The 21,189-nt window shown below is 38.5% G+C and overlaps 1 protein-coding gene across 4 annotated transcripts in view; it reads right to left on the bottom strand.

Annotated features, from left to right (window-relative positions):
• ARHGAP27 (Rho GTPase activating protein 27) overlaps nt 1–21,189 on the bottom strand; it is a 70,509-nt gene that overhangs the window by 19,737 nt on the left and 29,583 nt on the right. Inside the window, exon 1 of one of the 4 annotated variants that reach the window (XM_031965978.1) lies at nt 11,849–12,175. The exons of 2 other annotated variants lie outside the window; for them this stretch is intronic. In XM_031965978.1, the coding sequence (XP_031821838.1) occupies nt 11,849–11,950 (102 nt within the window). In that variant the 5' untranslated portion in view covers nt 11,951–12,175. Of the gene's footprint in view, nt 1–7,417; nt 7,495–11,848; nt 12,176–21,189 lie in introns of those variants that run through there. One more of the 4 variants, XM_031965979.1, reaches the window with a different exon arrangement.

The raw sequence follows: 21,189 nt of genomic DNA, 5'->3' as shown, positions 1-21,189 counted from the left end.
AATTTATTTTCTTGCTCCTGGTTCTTTGCTAAATTCTTTCGGGATTTAGACTACTTTAATTGGTGTTACAATTATAAACTTTGCCTCTTGACTTGGAGATGAGTCTGAGCCTGCAAATTCTTTTGAGACACCTCGCAACACCAATTTGGAATCCCAACTTTGGGGGGGTGTCCTTTGAACCCCATACATGTACCATAGGAAAGACCTAAAAATAGCACCAAACTGAATAATGATTAGAAATCCAGAGAGAAACTACAGAAAGTGCTTTCATCCAACTTAGAACTGCATAGGGAAGGAAGGAAACAAGCATTTATTAAGCACCTACTATGTACCAGCTACTCTGTAAAGCACTTTACAAATTACCTCACAGTAACTCTTGGAAGATAGGTGTCATCATGCTCATTTTACAGCTGGGGAAGTTAAAAGTTAACTGACTTGCCCAGGTTCATACAGCTAGAAGCTGTCATAGGTCACATTTGAATGCAGGTCTTCCTAGTTCAAGCAGACAGTTTCCTTAGTTCAAATCTGGACTAAAATACTTCCTATGTGTATGACCCTAGGCAGGTCACTTCACCCTGTTTGCTTCAGTTTCCTCATCAGTAGTAGGAGCTGGAGAAGGAAATGGCAAACCACTCCAATATCTTTGCCAAGAAAATCCCAAATGGGGTCATGAAGCATCAACTGAAATGACCAAACAAAAATAAACTTCCTGGTTCTAGGCCAATACCTAGACAGTCAGAAATGTAGAAAAACAAGATTAAAAGAGATCCTTCCAGAAAAAAAAAAAGTAACTCTAACCTGGAGCAGAGATCCTGGGCACCTGATCACTCACTATATCTGCACTATATATCTGGAGGTCAGAAGCCCTTAGGAATGAGATAAGGAAGCGCTACAATGATTAGAAACCTGCAGTTTTTTTTTGACCACAGAAGTAAACATGAACTGATCAGATTGTGATAGTCTATTAGCTCTGATAGTCCCTACAACTCTAACCTGAGATCCTCTAACGTGAAGATCCAGCGTTGTGGAACCAGAGAATCTGGGGAGTTGGGGGGGAGGGCCTGAAACCAACCAAAATTCTGAGCACTACCGCACCAGAGGAAGTGGAAGTCAGCAACAGCAGCTAAAGTCATTAAATTCAGAGCCAAACAACGTGTGACTGTCCCAGCCAGGCACACAAACGAAGGAGAACCCAGTCCTGGCAGAAAGCCCTAATCCAGGAACAGAGATTATAGATATGAACAAAAAGAACCAGACACTAAACTCTATAAATACGATGGATTTGTATATTTACAAAAATCCAATCCAGAAAATAGTTTCACAATTGCTATAAGCAAAGCCTCTGGGGGAAAAAGAATTCATGATCACAAAGATTACAAGAGTACCTGGGAGAAATGAAGCAGGAAATTTAAAAAATGAAATTATAAGTGAAGTAAGAGCTGTAGTGGGGGAAAAGTATAAGGAGATCTCTGGCCCAAATGGCTACCTGATGTGGACAGACCGCCAAATTACAACAGACCTCATCTAAGAAAAACCTAAAAATTATACAAGTCCAAAAAATAATCAAGAAATCCAATAACAATAAACTATTGAAAAGTGAAGTGAACAAAACCAGAAGAATACTGTACACAGTAACAGCAATATTGTACAGTGATCAACTATGCATAATTTAGCCACTCTAAGTAATATACTAATCTTAGATAATCCTGAAGGACTTCAGACAAAATACTACCCACTTCCATAAAGAGAGAACTGAACTCTGAATGCAAATTGAAGCATACTTTTTCATGTTATCTTTCTTGTGTGTGTGTGTGTGTGTGTGTGTGTGTGTGTGTGTAACATGGCTGATAGGGAAATATGCTTTATATGACTTCACATGTATAACTGATATATTACTTGCCTTCTAAAGGAATGGGAGAAGAATGTAAGGGAATAAGAGAATTTGGAACTCAATTTTTTTAAATGAATGTTAAAAAAATTTAAATGTAATTGGAAAATATTTAAATATATATACAGATATATATGTATGTATATGTGTGTATTTAAAAAAGAAACTATGTTGTTTTTTTTTTACCTGAGGATTACACAACAAAACCCAAAAGTCTGTGGGCAATAATTAAGGGGATACCAAAAACTCCAGTATCAATACAAGTAAATAATGCTCAAATACCAACTAGAAGTCAGAAAGACAAAATCAAATCTGGCATCAGATCTAGGTAACCTCTATTTGTCTTACCTCATCTGTAAAAAGGGAAATTTTTTAGGCAGCACCTACCTTGCAGGGTTTTTGAGAGGATCAAATGAGATAATAATTATTAAATACTTAGTACAGTAAAATGGCATATAAGAAAGCATTATATAAATGTTAGTGATTATAAGTATTAATTATACAGTTTTGCATTAGGAAGCAGGAAGAATGGAAGGCTTCCCTTAAAAATCCCCAGAGTGACTAGAAATACACAGCAGTGATCTTGGAAGTGAGAAGTGGAGAGGTCTTAACCAAAATGGATTTGACAGTGCTCATACTGGGACATTCCAAGTACCCCAGGCCCTTCATATTTATCACTTTATATGAAAAAACAATTTGTTCAGCCATTGTGCAATGATGGGGGTCTTTGTGATCACCAAATGGTTCTGAAAATTCAATGCTCTGAACCACAAAAATTCAGGGGAAGCCTAACTTTGGGAGACAGACATCAGAACAGGAACCCAGGTAAATTAGGTTACAACAAAGCTGGGTTGACCTTAGAGCCCAAAATACAGCCAGGTGGCCCTGGCACAAAGTCTCATTTCAAATTTATAGGCTGGAGATATGAGGAAACACAAGAAGATACAGACAACTCTACAGAAAGATAATGAATCCAGAAATACACAAAAATATAACCCAGAAAGAGAGAATAATTCAACAACTGATGTGAGGTACTTATAGGGAAAAATGGATTTCCACAAGGAAAGCATGAATATTTAGAATAAATGAAGCAAGACATTTAAAAAATAAAATAAAAACTTTGGAAAAAAGAATTGGAAAGACAATAATGCTTAGAACAGGAAGTGGCAAACCTCACCCAAGTAATAGATTCTTTGAAAATTACAATAGACCAAATAGAAGTTAATGACCCTACCAGAGAGGGAAAATAGCTAGAAAAAAAAGAGAATGTAAGGTATTTGTTATTTAAAAAAAAAAAAAAAAAAAAAAGCAAGTTACCTAGACAAAAAGGTCAAGGGGAAATAATTTAAGAATCCTTGGAATTACTGAAAACTATGGCCAAGCAAAAAGCCTGCACATGATAATTCAAGAAATCATAGATTAAAATTACTCAGATTTATTAGAGGGGGCAAAGTAAAGATAGAAAAAAAATCAAGAATATATATCTCCTCAAAGAAAGAAAGAAAAAATCCCAGGAATGTTATAGCCAAAATCCAGAGCGTCCAAGACAAAACAAAAAATAATGTCAGAAAGAAAGAATTAAAGAACCATCAGGATCACACAAGTCCTGACAACTCCCATTTTCATAGGAGATCTTGGAATATAAGAGAGAGGGGAGGTAAAGGGAAAAGGGGAGAAGGAGGGAAGAAAGGAGAGAGGAAAGGAGGGAGAGAGAGGGGAAGAGGGAGAGGGGGGGGCAGAGGAAGAAAGACTGAGGGAACGAAGAGGAAAAGAGAGAGAGAGAAAGAGAAGAGAGAGAGAGAGAGAGAGAGAGAGAGAGAGAGGAGGGAGGGAGGGAGGAAGGAAGGAAAGAGAGGGAGGAATAGGGAGAAGGGAAGAAAGTAAGGGAGAGAGGGAGAAGGAGAAGAAAAGGGAGAGTGAGAGGGAAAAAGACAGATTTACAACCAAGAATAACTTAACCTGAAAAAACAGAGTATAACTTTACAGAGGGCAGAAACAAGGTTTTTAATGGAATTGAAAACTTTCAAATATTCTATTCACCAGAGCTGAGTAGAAACTTTGAAATACAAATACAAGATTCAAGAGAAATCTAGAAACTAGGTCAATAAAATTGAGTAATTAGAGGGGCTTATGATGATTAATGGCAAACATTCCTTGCAGAAGAAGTAAGCAAATATCTTTTCAGAACCTCAATACTTAGTATTGAGGGAGACAGTTAATAATAATAGAAGGCTGGGAGAGTGGGAAATGAATTGGTTTTGTTCTGAGAATTTTAAAGAGAAGAAAGTAAAAGATTACATTAGTGTATAAAAAAGGAAGAAGAGGGTGGAACTTGTTATTTCTCACATTCAGGATATACAAAACATAGAAGGGGTGGAGTAGCAAGGGTCAATGAACCAGACAAAAAGTTCAGAGAGAGAGAGAGAGAGAGTGCTTGGTAAAGAAATACATTAAGTATTGGTCAACCTGCCATCTGGGGGAGGGGGTGGGGAGAAGGAGGGAAAAAATTGGAACAAAAGGTTTTGCAATTGTCAGTGCTGAAAAATTACCCATGCATATATCTTGTAAATAAAAAGCTATAATAATAATAATAAAAAGAAATACATTAAGTTATAGGGGAGGGGGTTAAAGAAGAAAGCTAATACTGCTGAGAGGATAGTCACAAGCAAAACAAGACTTTCTGATTTCAAAGTAGTAATTAAAATGGGGGGAAAGAAAAGAAATGGAAACTGGAGAGTTTCTAGACAAACTGTGGTATGTGAATTTTACTGAGTTGTAAAAAATGTTAAAAGAGATGATTTCGGAGAATTCAGGGAAGTCATAACTGAGATAGGGTGAACTGAGCAGAACCTGAACAATTTATATAGTAATGTTGTATAAAAAGAAACATTGTAAAGAAAAGTAAAGAAAACATTGTAAAGAAAAACTGAAGAACTCTGATCAAAAGTAATGTCCAACCACATTATCAGAGGTCCTTTGCTGAAGCATGCTATTTCCCTCGTGAGAGGGGTATTTAGGGATATGATCACAGTGTGGATTTGATTTGCTTGCCTATGCTTCTCTGTTGCAAGAGATTTGCCTTTCTTTTTATAATTGGGGATGTGGTAAGGAGAAGGGAAAGTATCAGTGATGATGCCCCCCCCCAAAAAAAAGGGAAGATATCGAAACAGTTTTAAGAAATTCGGGGAATTTGGGGATTGGGAAATTCTTCTTGAAGAAGATAGAATTTTAACTGAAACTTAAGGAAGTCAAGAGATGAATTTGAGAAGAGAAAGAGTTGTAGGCATAGAGAACAGCAAGTGAAAATGCCCAGATAGCACAGAAAAGTGGTATAGTTTTGAAAATAACAAAGTTGAATTTATTATATGCTTTAAAAAAAAAGCAACTGGCATGGAATACAGATTGTTTCATATAATCCTTTTTTCTGTTCTATTTTGTATTTAGAAATTTAGAATTGTGGTTTGAGGGTTTTTTTGGAGTGGTGGTTAAGATTTAAGATTAAGATTGGAAAGTGAAAAAAAAAGCTTACAAAAGAAGAGATAGAAAACTTTACCCAAGTAAATCGTGAACCTTCTGAAAGTAGAATAAACAAATAGAACTTAATCATTCCATGAGACAACAAAAAACAGGACAAAGTCAAAAAATGAAAATTAGAATAGCATGTAAAAGGATACTTACAATAGACCTGGAAAACAGATATAATTATTTAGAAATCATTGTATTCCATGAAAGCCATTACCAAAAAAAAAAAGTCCTGGACTTTGTATTTCAAGAAATCATTAGTGAAAATTGACCAAATCTATTTGAACCAGAGGGCAAAGTGAAAAACAAAAGAATACATCAAAATTACTACTTCCTTTTAGGAGTCAATGTCCTTAAGTCTTCCAAGAATTTTTTTAAAGTAGTTTTTCTGATTCTGCCCACTTTACTTGGCAACAATTCATCCAGGTCTCCTCAAGCTCTGTGAATTTTTCATACTTATTTCTAATAATAACACAATTTGTTCAGTCAATGACAGTGTTACTTATTACCTGTGTGCCCTGTGAGAATCCTCAACTTCTCTCAGCCTTGGTTCCCTCCCCATTGAAATGAGAGAGATGAGTGCCTCAAATCACTAATAAGAGATTTTCAAATGAAAACATTTCTGAGATTACATCTCATAATCATCAAATTGAATGAAAAAGATGGAAATAATCCATGCTGAAGGAGTTGTAGAAAAGCATGTGGGATGAGGGGAACTAGTAGGACAGAATATTGTGTACTTTGTCAGATACATCTCTGTAGCAAGTTGGGTTGTTGTTTTTTTTTTAAATTTTACTTCTTTGTCACAAGGAAGGTTAATCTGAATAGAGGTAAAAAATGACTGATATAAATGATATGAGGCATAAAGGCATAGAAAATTATAAAAACAAAATTGGGAACACTAATACATTATTGTTCAAATTGTAAACTGACCCAGTTGTTCTTGTAAATAATATTTGATTATGTGAGAAAAGCTACTAAATTGTTTACAATCTTCGGCCCAGAAGTTCTACTACCATACATATACTCCAATGAAGTCAAAGATAAAAGACCAATCTCATATATGCCAAAATGCTCATAGCAACATTTTGTGCCCTTAGAAGCATAGTTAAGTAAGCCCAACAGGGAACCTAGGTGATACAATGGATAGTGTGCTGCATCTGGGGTAAGAAGGACCTAAGTTCAAATATGGTCTCATATATTTACTAGTGTAGTATGACCCTATGTGAGCCATTTGCTTCAGTTTTCTCCTCTTTAAAATGAGAAGGAAATAGTGAATTACTCTAGTATCTTTGCTAAGAAAACTCCAAATGGTGTTATAAAGAGTTAGTTGTGACTAATCAACTAAATAACACCAACAAAAAAGTGCTCAACAATTGGAAATGATTGAACAAAATGTGACATATTTCAAAATAGCATGGAATTTTGTTAATGTATCATGAGAAACATCAAGACTTGTAAGAAAAAAAAAAAAAGCAGAGTGAAAAAAGCAGAACCAGGAGAACACACAGGCAATGATGACAAGAAATCAAATAAAACAACATTTTAAAAGTAACTGAATTCAGAATAAATAAAATGCCCAATATTGATTCCAAAGGCTAGTCCAGGGACTATAGTTGCCAAATGCAGCAGATAGGAATAGACATAGTTATGTAAGGTCAGTTTTGTTCGACTATTTAATAAGAGACTGTTCTGATAGATGGAGAAGGAAGATCAATTAATCAAGTATTTATTAAATGCTTTCTATATACTAGACAGTGGTCTAGGCACTGAGGATACAAATCCAAAAAATGAAACAATTTCTATTGATAATGAACATACATTCAGATGGAATATAGGATAAATGATGATGATGTATTATTTAAATAGTTAAGAAAGATAAAATAAAATTATTTTTTTAATAATTTAATAAAGTGGTTTAATAAAGACAATCTTGAAAGCTTCTTCTAGTTCTAAGTCTATGATTCAATAACCTCAGGAAACTAGTAATCCTTGATGTTTACTCACCATTCGACACATTGTTTCCCGCCACCATCCCTTCACTTTGTAGAGAAAGAATGGTAACATGTCCACTGCCCTCTGACATCATAATTCCCAGGTAGAACCCAGACAGTCAAGTCAAAGAGAAGCAGGACAGTGACGTCCAAACATGAGGAAGAGCTTACTGAGTATGAAGGGTTAGCTTATAACTATAGCCAGGGAATTTTTGCCTGAAAATTGTTAGGAATTGGCTTTCCTATCCAACACAAATTGAGGAGAATAGGTGATACAGTCAAGGGTTGAACAAGGAAGGATAGGTTTCTATGTGAATGACTGAGACATCTAAAATCCCTGAGACTTCCGATGTGGGGGAGAAGGGATATCAATCAATCAATAAGTATTTATTAAATGTCTTCTGTATACTACATGGTGGACTAGGCATTGAAGATACAAGTTCAAAGAATGAAACAATCTCTATACTGGTAAAGAATGTACATTCTAATGGAATTAGAGGAAAAATGATGACAATGATGCATTATTTATCTTTCTCAATAGTATTTTACTTTTCCAAATACATGTAAAGATAGTTTTCAACATTCATTTTTATAAGACCTGTGTTTCAAATTTTTCTTCCTCTCTTCCTTTTTGAACCCCTTCCCAAGATAGTAAGCAATCTGATATAGGTTAAACATGTACAATTCTTCTAAACATATTTCCATATTTGTCATGTTGTGCAAGAAAAATCGGGCTAAACGAAGAAAAAACACGAGAAAGAAAAAACAAACAAATAAAAAAGGTAAGAATATTAATATTTGATCCACATTCAGTTTTCTCTCTAAATGCAGATGGCATTTTCCATCCCAAGTCTATTGAAATTGTCCTGAAGATGAGGTATTTTTAAACAGTTAAGAAAAATAAAAACAAGTAATTTAGAAAAAGACAATGTCTCAGGCTCTTTCTAGTTTAGAATCTATGATTATATTCTCTTTGTACTCTCTACTCCCTCAATTTTTTACATGTGCTTCCCTAGTAGAATTTATGGGCAGCTAAATGGCATAGTAGATAAAGAGCTGAGCCCAGAGTTAGAAGGACCTAATGTTATGTGACCTTAGATACTTATTAGCTGTATGATTCTGGGCAAATCACTTCACTTGTTCACCTCAGTTTCCTCATCTGTAAAATGAGCTGGAGAAGAAAATGGCAAGCCATTCCAGTACATTTGCCACAAAACACCATAATGGGGTCATGGAAAAGCTTGACATAATAGAAGAAGAGGAATGGAAGGCGAAGGAGGAGGAGGAAGAAGAGGAGAAAGAGGAGAGGAAGAGGAGTAGGAGAAAGAGGAAGAGGAGGAGGAAAAGGAGGAGGAAGAGGAAAAGAAAAAAGAAAGAAAAAAGAATGTAAGCTCTTTGATGGCAGGAATCATCTTTGCATTTCCATCACTAACTGAAAATTGTGCATAAAGGAGGCACTTAATAAACAAATGCTTATTGAATCTAAGGAACTACAAAAGCCTATGTCAGAAAAACATGCTTAATAAAAAAGCTAATCACCTGTAGGAGTCAGAAGGTATAGAAAAAGCACTGGACTTTGCAGAAATCCAACCACAGTTTCAACTTAAATATCTGTCACATCTCTGAGCAGGAACAGGCTTGTGATCCATATAAGACCTTCCAGTTCTATGTCTGTGTTCATTTGGCAGCTAAGTGGTGCAATGGACAAATGCTATGCTTAGAGTCAGGAAGATCTGAGTTCAAATCACACCTCAGATGATTAACTAGCTGTATGACCCTGTATCAGTCACTTAACCTCAGCATGCCTCAGTTTCCTCAACTGTAAAATGAAAATAATAATGTCATCTATCTCCCACGATTGTTGTAAAGATCATATGAGACAAAATTTGTATTGAGCACTGTGAGTGCCTGGCATACAGTAGGCCTTTAATAAATACTTGTTTTTCCCTCCCTCTAAAGCAAGGGGAAAGGATATGATTAAAGAAGTCATTTTACAGACTGATTTCAGAAAAGCCTGGAAAGACTTAAATGAACTGATGTGTCAAGTGAATGAACATTTACACAGCAACAAGATTAAGTGAGGACCAACTGTGATAGACTTGGCTCTTTTTAACAATGTGGTGATTCAAAACAATTCCAATAGACTTGGGATGGAAGGAGCCATCCACATCCAGAGAGAGGACTATGGGGACTGAATGTAAATCAAAGCATAATTTTTTCATCTTTTTTGTTGTTGTTTGTTTGCTAGGTTTTTGTTTGTTTGTTTCTCATGGTTTTTTTTCCCCTTTTGATCTGATTTTTCTTGCACAGAATAACAAATATGAAAATATGTTAGAAGAACTGCATACATATAATCTATATCCCATTGCTTACTGTCTAGGGGAAAGGGGAGGGAAGAAAGAGAGAAAAATTTGGAACAAAAGGTTTTGCAAGGGTGAATGTTGAAAACTATCTTTGAATGTATTTGGAAAAACAAAATACTATTAAAAACTAAAGAAGTGACTCTAGATGGGGGCATTTTCATTTTCATGGTTCTGCTCCTAGTTTTGGTGAGAGCATCTCTTGCTTTACATATGAGCCTCCTGAGAGGTCTAGATCTGGAGTTAGAAAGACCTACATTTGTATCATATTATATCCTGCATATGTCATATGTATGGGTGGTGCTGTTACAGTCTCCATGGAGCTATAAGAGGAGATACCAACAATATGTTGAAAGGAAGGTTCTGAACATGATTATATATTAAGTTTCATTTTCTTGCTCTCCTAAGATACTTGTTACTGTTTAGTCATTCAGTCATGTCCAGTTCTCCATGACTACATGGACCTTAGCACGCCAACACTGTCCATGGGCTTTCTTGGCAAGGATACCAATGTAGCTTGAGATTTCCTTCTTAGGAATCTTATTGGCTGAGTAGCTTAATCTAGTAAGGAAGGAAAGAAAAAAAAGGAAGGAAGGAAGGAAGGAAGGAGAAAGAAAGAAAAATAAATGAAAGGGGGACTACTTTGGGAGGGAATGAGTTGCCCATCTCAGAAAAATATGGGTCACCACTTGTCAGGGATGCCAAGGGGAGCTTATGGTTTGAGGGAGTCTGGACTAGTGAGTGGCTTACTTGGAGAAAAGGAAGCCCCAGGTTCAAATGTCACTTCTGTTGTTTACACTTCTAGCTATAAGACTGTGTTTCTGAGACTCTTCCCAACTAATAAAAATGGGTATTTACCTGCCTCATAGGATTGTTGTAAGATTCAGATGAAGTGATATATCTATATTTGTATGTATGAATATTTTTATCTCTATATAAAGTGATTTGCCAACTTTAAACAGCTACTTAAATGCCAATTATTGTCATTGTCATTGTTACCAGTAGGACTTCTGTCCACAAGCCAGGTTCTATGGTAAAAAGCTTCTCTCTGAAGGTTCAGAGACAGCTTTCTGTCCTGTTCTCCCCACCCCCGCCCCAGGTCACTCACTTTGTTATGTCCCAATCCCTCAAGGGGAAGCTGGCTATCCCGCACCAACCTCTGCAAAATGTGCCAATGGCTGAGCTTGTGTGAATAAGCTACAGTTCTGGGCCCCAGAAGCCAGGCAGGAGACACAGATGGAGGCCGATACTGGGCATAAGGTCAAAGGCTGGGGATTTATAGACCCTGTTTCTCAGAGTGTTGTGCACTCTGGATCTCAGTTATATACACACATATACAGGCACATGCATGCACACACACAAACATGAGTTCACACACACATATATACATAAACAGTTTTCTTTCTGTGCTTTAAGATCAGGGACATTGTATAAGAAAGGGACCTGAGAATAACCAATACAAGTTTCTAGAAGCTCAGAAGGGATCAGCTAGGACTGTTCCTTAGTCTGGAGCTACAGTACCACAGAGTCCAAGTAGAATCGGTCCCACCCATCTTTGTCAGTCTTGCTACCTAAAGCTAACCAGGTTCTTACCACATCCCACCCCGCTCCCTCACAGCACTTCCTGAGAAGAGTCAAGCTCTTCTGACCAGTTCTTCCTCCTTCTCAACTGGTAGCACTGTAGTCTCCCTAGACCAGTCCCTGCTCTCTACCCCTCCTCACCATGCCCCCCTACTCAGTCAATCTACCTCTCCTTTTTTCTCTTTCCTGGTATGGAGAGAGAGAAATACACGGGGAAAGGCTCGTAACTTCCCCTTCACCATCATCCAAGTCTTATGACAATTGTCAAGTCTGATTCTCATTCGACCCAAGCAAAGTCCGCAAACACAGATCAAATCAACCCCTTCCCCCAGTTCTCTAATCTGCAACATTCTGATAATAGATCAGGTGATTTTTAAGGTCCCTCCTTACTTTAAATGTTCTATAACTCTTCCTCTAATTTCCACCTACCCACTCCCCCCCAAAATCCCACATCTCTGCTCCTCCCAAGATGGTCTTTCTCTTGCCACATCCCTAATACCAACCTCCAAAGAGTCCCTGGTATCAAGCTCCTCAGCCGGGCATCCCACCTGCCTCTGAGAGGCCCGGCTCCGTCTCCAGCTCAGCTTGGCAATCATGTCCACCATCCTAGCCCCCTCAGAGCTGGCCAAAAAACTGAGTCCTGAGGTGGATCTGGGGAGGGGGTGGAGCCAAAGGGAACACAGCGCAGGGATGATACACAGGAGAGCCCGAAAACAGAAGTTGCCCAGAGGTGAAGGAGGCTGGGTCTCCAGCACATTTCCTGTCAGGGCCCAGGGAGCGGAAGTGTTGTTGGGGGTGACAGACAAAGAGGCAGAGCACAGCTTTCAGGGGCTAATAAGTCAGTTGGTATTTTTATACTTCCTGGGACAACAATGGTTGCTCCTGGGCAGAGAACAGAGCTTCAGGTCTGGTCAATCCCTTGTCCACAGTTTCCTGAGATCATCACCCACAAACCCCAAAGAGAATCTCCTTTCTTTGAAGGTCCAAGATAGCCATCAAACTTTAGGGACAGTACACTGAGGCCAGCTGGCAAGCAATTCAATATATGTTAAACATGTTAAAATATATGTTAAATCCATTTTATATAAACATATTTAAACTATTCTCTTGCTGCACAAGAGAAATCAGATCAAAAAAAGAAAGTAAATGAGTAAGGAAACAACAACAAAAAGAGTGAGAATGTTTTGTTGTAGTCCACACTCAGTTCCCATAGTCCGCTCTCTGGGTATAGATGACTCTTCTTCATCACAAGATCATTGGAACAGCATCAATCATCTCATTGTTGGAAAGAGTCATGTTCATCAGAATTGATCGTCATATAATATTGATGTTGTCCATATTTAACATGTATGGGACTATCTGCCATCTAGGGGAGAGGTTTGAGGCAAGGAGGGAAAAAGGTGGAACAGAAGTTGTCATGTACAATGATCTCTGCTCATTTCACTTAGCATCAGTTCATATAAGTCTCCACAGGTCTTTCTGTATTCATCCTGCTGGTCATTTCTTATGAAATAATATCCTATAACATTCATATACCATAATTTATTCATCCATTCTCCAAATGATGGGCATCTACTGAGTTTCCAGTTTCTTGCCACTGCAAAAAGGCTGCCACAAACATTTTTGCACATGTGGGTCCCTTTCCCTTCTTTAAGATCTCTTTGGGACATAAGCCCAGTAGAAACACTGCTGAGTCAAAGGGCATGCACATTTTGATAGCCCTTCAGGCATAGTTCCAAATTGCTCTCCAGAATGGTTGGATCTGTTCACAACTCCACCAACAATGTATCAGTGTCCCAGTTTTCCCACATCCCCTCCAACATTCATCATTATCTTTTCCTGTTATCTTAGCCAATCTGAGAGGTGTGTAGTCTTACCTCAGAATTGTCTGAATTTGCATTTCTCTGATCAATAGTGATTTAGAGCACCTTTTCATATGACTAGAAATGGTTTCAATTTCTTCATCTGAAAATATCTGTTCATATCCTTTGACCATTTATCAATTTATCCCACTTCTTCTAAAGGACAAATAGGGCAGGTTTAATCCTCTACATCTAGGCACACACCTCAGGAGTCTCTTAGCCAAGAGTCCTTTAATGTTTATCAGATCCGCCTGATAAGTTAGGGTACCAGGGCTTAGGGTCCAGTGTAACCTCTTCACTTCACCATCCCCAGGCAGCTAGCTAGGGGATGCAGCAGACAGATTGCTGAATTTACAGTCAGAAAAGACTTGAGTTCAAAATCAGCCTCAGACACTTCCTAGCTATATGATGTTGAGCAAATCACTTTACCTCTGTTTGCCTCAGTTGGTCAGTTATAAAATAGGAATAATAATAACACTTATCAACTAAGATTGTTGTGAAAATACAAATGAGATAATAGTCAGCCCCGGAACATAGACATTTGTGAAAGAAAATTATTATTTTTATGTTAATCAATACATGTAATGAATATGCTAATAAATCTAGATTTTTCAGAGCTATCATTTCCCCAGCAGATTCTGACTTGGGACATCCTCTCACAATGCAGTTTGACATGATCAATCAGTTCTTGACAAGGCTCTCCTGTGTATGTTAAGTGAAGTGAATCAAGGATTGTAGAACCTGTTCCTATCACAGAACTGTGGTTTTGTCCCCCACCAAGTAATAATTCCCGGAATTTGAAACAATCACTTACAAAGTGTTCCTACAGGACTGGAGAACACCCATATTTTCCTACACTTGTGAGCTTGTTGTGGGAAACCACTCAGGCCCTGAAAATAATTGTTTGTAATCTATCTTCCCTCTCCTTTCCCACTTGGGATTTGTGTATAAAATCTCTACCTTTCCTTCAATAGGTAATGTCTCTTTCCTAGGAGAACTTCTGGTTAACAAACCACACTCCTCGCTCTGAAATTAATTAAACTGCTACTTGATCCCTAAAAACTATCTCTAGGCCTGCTTTGTGTGGTTCTAGTTATTCACAGTTTTGAGACCAATACAATAAAATTCTGTTAAAAACACTTAAATGCATTTTCTTCTTTTCCCAATGCACTGAGGAAACAGTTAGATTTGAGCCTCACTCATCTCCTACTGTCCTGAGCTGTGCCCCAAACCTTCTCTTCCTCTACCCAATGCATCCCTGTGCTCTAATAAGCAGAGTAAAAAGTTGGATTGCTATGCTCAAAGGGCTGCAAAACTGGGTATATCCTTTGATCCAGCAGTGTCTCTACTGGGTCTGTATTCCAAAGAATTCATAAAAAAGAGAAAAGGACCCACTTGTGCAAAACTGTTTGTGGCAGCCCTTTTTATGGTGGCAAGAAACTGGAAACTGAGTGGATGCCCATCAGTTGAGGAATGGCTGAATAAGTTATGGTATGTGAATGTTATGGAATATTATTGTTCTGTAAGAAATGACCAGCAAGATGATTTCAGAAAAGCCTGGAAAGACTTACATGAACGGATGTTAAGTGAAGTGAGCAGAACTAAGAGAACAAACATTGTACATAGTGACAACAAGATTATTTGATGATCAACCATGATAAACTTGGCTCTTTTCAACAGTAAATTGATTCAAGGCAATTCCAATAGACTTGGGATACACGGTGCCATCGGCAAATAGAGAGAACTTTGGAGACTGAATATGGATCAAAGTATAGTATTTTCACCCTCCCCCCAGTTTTTGTTGTTTTTTGTTTGCTTGTTTTTTTTTTTTCCTTTCTCATAGTTTTTTCCCTTTTGATCTGTTTTTTTTTTTTTTTTGTCTCGTGTAGCATGAGAAATATGGAAACATGTTTAGAAGAATTGCACATGTTTAATCTATATCTTGGATTGGTGTGTTGGGGAGGGGTGAGGAAAAAAATTTTGCAAGTGAATGTTGAAAACTATCTTTGCATGAGAAAAATAAAATACAATTGGGGGGGGGGGAGGGGAAGAGACCATATACGACCAAAGGGGGGATAAAAAAAAAGTATATCTAGTATATATGCATATGTGTATGTACACACATATATGTGGGTTGGTTGTCCGAGGACCAGAATTTCATCACTGTTAGAATTAAGTTAGCGTGTCTGACTGTGGCTGATCAGACCAATAAGAGCTTGGAATTCTCTGCCACAGGCTGGACACAAATAGTCCCTATGAGTTTCTCTAACTTGGTGCATCTTGAGTTTCTTCTGAGATAATTCAGTCCTGATGAGGGTATACCATACGGTCCTGTGCTAGTATCTGTATATATACATATATAAATATGTATAAATATATACACATATAGAAAATTGTGTGTATATATATATGTGTGTGTATGTGTGCACTGCATGCAAACACAAATACACAAAAAGTTAACAACTCCTCCCTTAACTACAAACAATAACTGCACATAAATGTGTACTCATATTTCTAACTCCACAGAAGGTCCCGTGTCATCTCGCCTACATCTGGCACTTTATTGTTTCCATGGATCTACCATCCTTCCAGTCACCCAGGCTCCAATCATCCCTGATTTTCAGGATAAGACCATAAATTTATAGTTGGGAGGACCCTCAGGGGCTTCTAGTCCAAGGTCCTCATTTTTTTCCCCCTATAGATGAGTAAACTGAAGGTTAGGAAAGTTAAATGACCTGCCCATTGTTACCCAAGTCATACACATCAGAGGCAGAATTTGAAACCAGATCTTGAGATTATAGAAGCTTTTCATCATATCATTCCCTTGCCCTCATTCCCTAGTCAATCAGTCCTAAGCTTTCTACTCTTTTGGTCTCTCTCCCACAAAGCCACCACCCAATTCAAGGTCTAATAAAACTGAACAATATTTAACAAAAGGACAATAAAACACAGATGATTTACATTTTAAAACCAGGCCAATATTAGGCCTCTAGGGGATACTTTTGTTTGGATTGCTGGCCTCCTATCTTTTTAGAGTTTGTTGGTTTAGCTAATTACCTCTCCCTTGGGTTAATGGGAACACCTTCCAATTTGGCTCCTTGTCTTTGAATCTTTCACTCAAAGGGGGTCAAAGTACAGAAGCTTTCCAAAGCCATATCACTTCCTGCCTAAGAACATTCAAGGGCTCCCTCTTGCCTTTAGGATAAAGTACAAACTCCTGATCCCAGAATTTAAGGCCCTCAAATTATTTTTCTAGGTTCACTTCCTCTTACTCCCCCTTATATACTTTACATACTATGTTCCAACCAAACTGAGCTACTAACTATTCCCACTCTTCATCCTCATCTCAATTATCTCCATTAATTTACAGACTGCCCCACATGAACACCCTCCCTTCTCCTCTCTACCAGTGTAAATCTTTCTTCCTTTAAGAATCAGCTCAAGGAAGCCTATCCTGATTTGCCCACTTTCCCCCACATCATCCCCAGTGAGGGGAAGGAAATGAGCTTTTATAGAATCCCCACTATGTTCCAGGCACTGTACTAAGAGCTTTAAAATATTTACATTATATCTATATCTATATAAATATAGATATAGATATAATGACATATAATTTGATCCTCAAAACAATCCTGAGATATAGGTGTTATTATTCCCATGTTACAGATGAGGAAACTGAGGCAGAGAGAGAAGCGATTTGTCCAGGGTCACAGCGAATAAGGGTCTGAAAATCTTTAAGCTCCCCCTCAAATTTTCCTAGAGCACATTGTTTGAATCTCTCCTTTGTCCCACTTACATTCTATAGGACTTATTACCATTATCTCTTTGTAGGCTGCCCCTCTTCTCTACCCAAATAGACAAAATAGACCCACAAACAGCTTAAGGGCAGAAGCTGTTTCACTTTTCACATTTGTATCCTTAGCGCCTTACATCTAGTAGGGAGCTTAGCAAGGGTTTGTCTTGGACTGCCATTCCAGAGGACTGAAGATGAAGTACTCATGTTCTACCAGAGCGGGGATAGATTAAGTTCATTTTAGGAATGAAAAGGTCATTCACTGCTCCTTCAACTCCACTGGCTGCCAACTACCTCCAGCATCATTAATGGGGATTTGAGGACTTTAAGACCATGACAATTTCTGTGCCTTCTATGCCTTATTCAAGTTCAAGAACTTCAGAAATTATAACTTAACCACTTCAAGCTTTGGATTTATGAGGAGTCATCTAGATTTGGGGGATGGGGGTGGGGGCTTTGTCCTTCTGACTTTCTCTCTCTCTCCTATTGGTCCCTTCTTTCTCCCAAATTTGTCTCTGGGTCTCCTTCTTTCCCTTCTTCCCTCTCTCCCTCATTCCTACCTCCTTTCTTTCTTCTTCCTCCCATTTCTTTTTCTTGCCTTCTTTCATTCTATTTGTCCTTCTTGCTTTCCTTCTATTTTTCTTTCTTTCTCCTTTCTTCCTTTCTTTCTCTTTCTTCTCTTCCTTCCTACCTTCCATTTTCTTTGTTCCTTCCTTCTATTCTTTCTTTGCACCTTCCTTCCCTTTTCTTCCTTCTTTCCAATTTTCTTTCTTTTTTCATCCCTTCTTTCTTTTCTTCTTCTCTTTTCTCCCTCCCCTTCTTCCATTTTTTCTTTCTTTTCTTCTTCCTTCCATCCTTCTTTCTTCTCTCTTTGACTCTACCTCTTCTGTCTGTCCTTACTTTTTCTATCTTGGTCTCTCTCTGACTCTCCCTTCCTTCCTCTCTCTTTGACTCTATTTCTTCTACCTCTCCTCTTTCTCCTCTCTCCTTTTCTCTGTCTGCCTTTGTGTGTGTATTCATCTGTGTGCTTTTCTCTTTCTTTGTCTTTGTTTCTGTCTCTGTCTGTCTGTCTTTCTCTGACACACACACACACATACAGAGAGAGAGAGAGAGAGAGAGAGAGAGAGAGAGAGTCTCTAAGAATTTTCACTATCTGTCCCTCATGCCTGGGAATTTTCTCCCTTCTTTCTGTCTCCTGGCTTTCCTGGCAACCTTCTAACAGGAAATAAAATATAAAATAAATAAAGTACAAAAAAACCTCCCACCTTCTACAGGAAGCCTTTTCTTCCTTCTGTGGATTTACTCCAATTTATAATGCCTATAGCTCCTTGGTACATCACTATTTGCAAGTTGTCTCCCTTCCTTAGACTGTGAACTACTTGAAGGCAGGAAACATCCTTTGCCTTTCTTTGTTTCTCCAATGCTTGGCACAGTGCTTAGCACACATTGGCACTCAATAAAAGCTTCTTGATTTGACTCTCCGTTTTCCATGAATACTTGTTTGATTAAATACACAACATCATGCTTTCCCCATCTCATCATCCTGTCAATGATTTAGATTTTGAGACTAAACATCTGTGCAATGAATGGAACAGTGGATTTGGAATCAGGAAGACTAATCTTAATGAAATCAAATCCAGCCTCAGATATTTACTAACTGTATGACCTGAAGCAAGTCATTGCACCCTATTTGCCTCAGTTTCCTCATCTGTAAAATGAGCTGGAGAAGAAAATGGCAAATCACTCCAGCATCTCTGACAAGAAAACTCCAGATAGTCTCAGGAAGGGTCAGACTCCCTACTAAAACAATTGAACTATATAATAAAACCTTCTCAACTCCATCTATTTCTTCTTATCACTAATTGAAGGGCTAGAGGCTGGAGCAATAAACTCCTCCCAAACCTTCCTTTATAAAGGCTCAGATTGAACCTTTTCAGGGAACTTTGCATTTTCTATCAGCAACTCTGCCTAATTGATTCTATTCAAAATAGTTCCTTTAAGTGGGATATCCCATGATGGCCCATAAGAAATCCTGTGAGTCCCATAGCTTAAGTGTTATTGCCTCTATTTGCACATAATAATAATAGCTAACATTTATATAGTGCTTACTATTTATAGGCACTGTGTTAAATACTTAGCAATCATCATCTCACTTGATTTTCATAACAACCTTGGACCTTCCTTCCCTTATTTCTTCCTTCTTTCCATTTTTCCTTCTTTCCTTTCTTCTCTTTTCTCCCTCCCCTTCTTCCATTTTTTCTTCTTTTCTTTTCTATGTCTCCATTTTACAGTGCTATGATTGTCTCCATTTTACAAATGAGGAAACTGAGGCAAACAGAGGTTAGAGGTTAAGTCTCTTGCCCATAGTCTCTCATTTAGCAGCAGAGCCTAGACTTAAAACTAGATTTTCTGATTCTAAAACCAGTGCTTTTCCTATTATGGTATAGTGGAGTAATGATTTCACTCTCAAACCTTTTCCTGAGAGGAAATCTTTTATTTATTTTCATTTCCAACCACCCATAGAAACTCAACATATGTACAAGCATTTTCTTATTTACACACACATACACACATACACACACACACACAAACACACACACACAGAGTCCCTTTTTCTAGGTTCCACTAGCAGAAATTATTTTATTTTTCGGTATCATGGATCACTCTGGTAGTCTCATGAGGCTTGTGTCCCCTTCTCAAAATAATGTATTTACATACATAAATATTAATACAATAAATGAATATTAAAAAAAAAAAAAAAAACAGAAGCCCAAGAACTATGGCCCTAATGAGTATCTCTTATCTCTTCTCTTCCTTCTCCTTTCTGCCCTCTTGATCGATTCCATCTCTGCCCAGTCTGAGGACTCTCTCAGGCTCAGCCTGAAGTTCAGAAAACCAGCCTGCCCACCCAATCCCAAGCACTCCCTGGCCCAGCCCAGGCCAATTTCACTCTCTGGTGTTAAAAGAATTTCCCTCTTCCCTCCTTCCATCTCCCAGCATCCCTCTGCTCAGCTCCCAAATGACCACCAGGTTGGGCATATTAGCTATAGATAGCCAGGGAGAGAACCATTAGTACTCAATACTAACTGGGTGGGAAAGTTAGTGGAAGGGTCTATAGATTTCCATAACTGAGGAGAACACCTGCAGTTGAGAATTTGAGCACTCTAATAGTCAGTTCCCAGTCCCCACATAGCAGCCTGACCTCCGATACCAGACTGGGTTCAGTTGTGACGTTCCTAGAGCTTAAGCCCTATGTACGCCCATCACTTGTGACTCAGCTCCACCAGCCAACAGCCCTACAATAGGCTTAGCTGTCTTGTGGTCAAAGGAAAGGGTCAGGGCAGAGGAGAGACAATCCTTTCATAAACAGGATGGCATTCAACATCTGGGAAGTTTGTGTCTGTTCTTTTGTATCTATCTCTCTTACACACACACACACACACACAGACAGATGTACTTTTTGGCTCTCCCTCCCTCCTTTCCTCTCTCTCTCTCTCTCTCTCTTTCTCTCTCTCCCCCTCCCTCTTTCCCTGCCTTCCTTTCTCTCTCTCTCTCCCTCTCTCCCTCCCTCCCTCTCCGTTTCTCTTTCTCTCTCTCAGGCTCTTTGTTTCTCTGTCTCTGTCACTGTCTCTCAGTCTCTCCCTCTCTCTCTTTGTCTCACTTGGTCTTTTCCTTCTTCTCCCTCCCTCCCTTTTTGTTCCTCTCTCCCTTTCTCTCCATCCCTCCTTTCCTTTCCCTTTCCTCTCTCTTTCTGTCTCCCCCTTTCTCTGTCAAATACAGAAGCACTCTCATGTCCAAAACAGCCACTCAGAAAGGAGGAAAAAAATGGACCTACCTCAAAACATCCTAGAGCAGCAGGAAATAATGAACCACTAGGGAGAGGAAGGGATGAAAGGGCACAGATATGAGAAGGAGCAGGAAATCAGAGAGACAGGTGACATGCAGGTGGCACAGGAAAACTCTCTGAGGCAACAAGGGAGACTCTGCTAGAAGCCCCACATAACTCGGAAGTAACTCCCCACCTCCCTCTCTAAGGAGGGAGGGAGAGCCCAAAGGTCAGCAGGAAGTAAGAAAAGGAAGAAAAGTAGTATTTATATCTACCATGCACCAGGCATTGTGCTAAGCGCTTTATAATTATTATCTTAATTAATCTCAACCCAGGGGGAGGGGGAGAATAGATGCCATTTTT

This window comes from Sarcophilus harrisii, chromosome 4, assembly GCF_902635505.1.
Source record: "Sarcophilus harrisii chromosome 4, mSarHar1.11, whole genome shotgun sequence".
Lineage (NCBI taxonomy): Eukaryota > Metazoa > Chordata > Mammalia > Dasyuromorphia > Dasyuridae > Sarcophilus > Sarcophilus harrisii.
The sequence above is the reverse complement of the archived record's forward strand: the minus strand, read 5'-3'. Positions and strand labels throughout refer to the sequence as shown.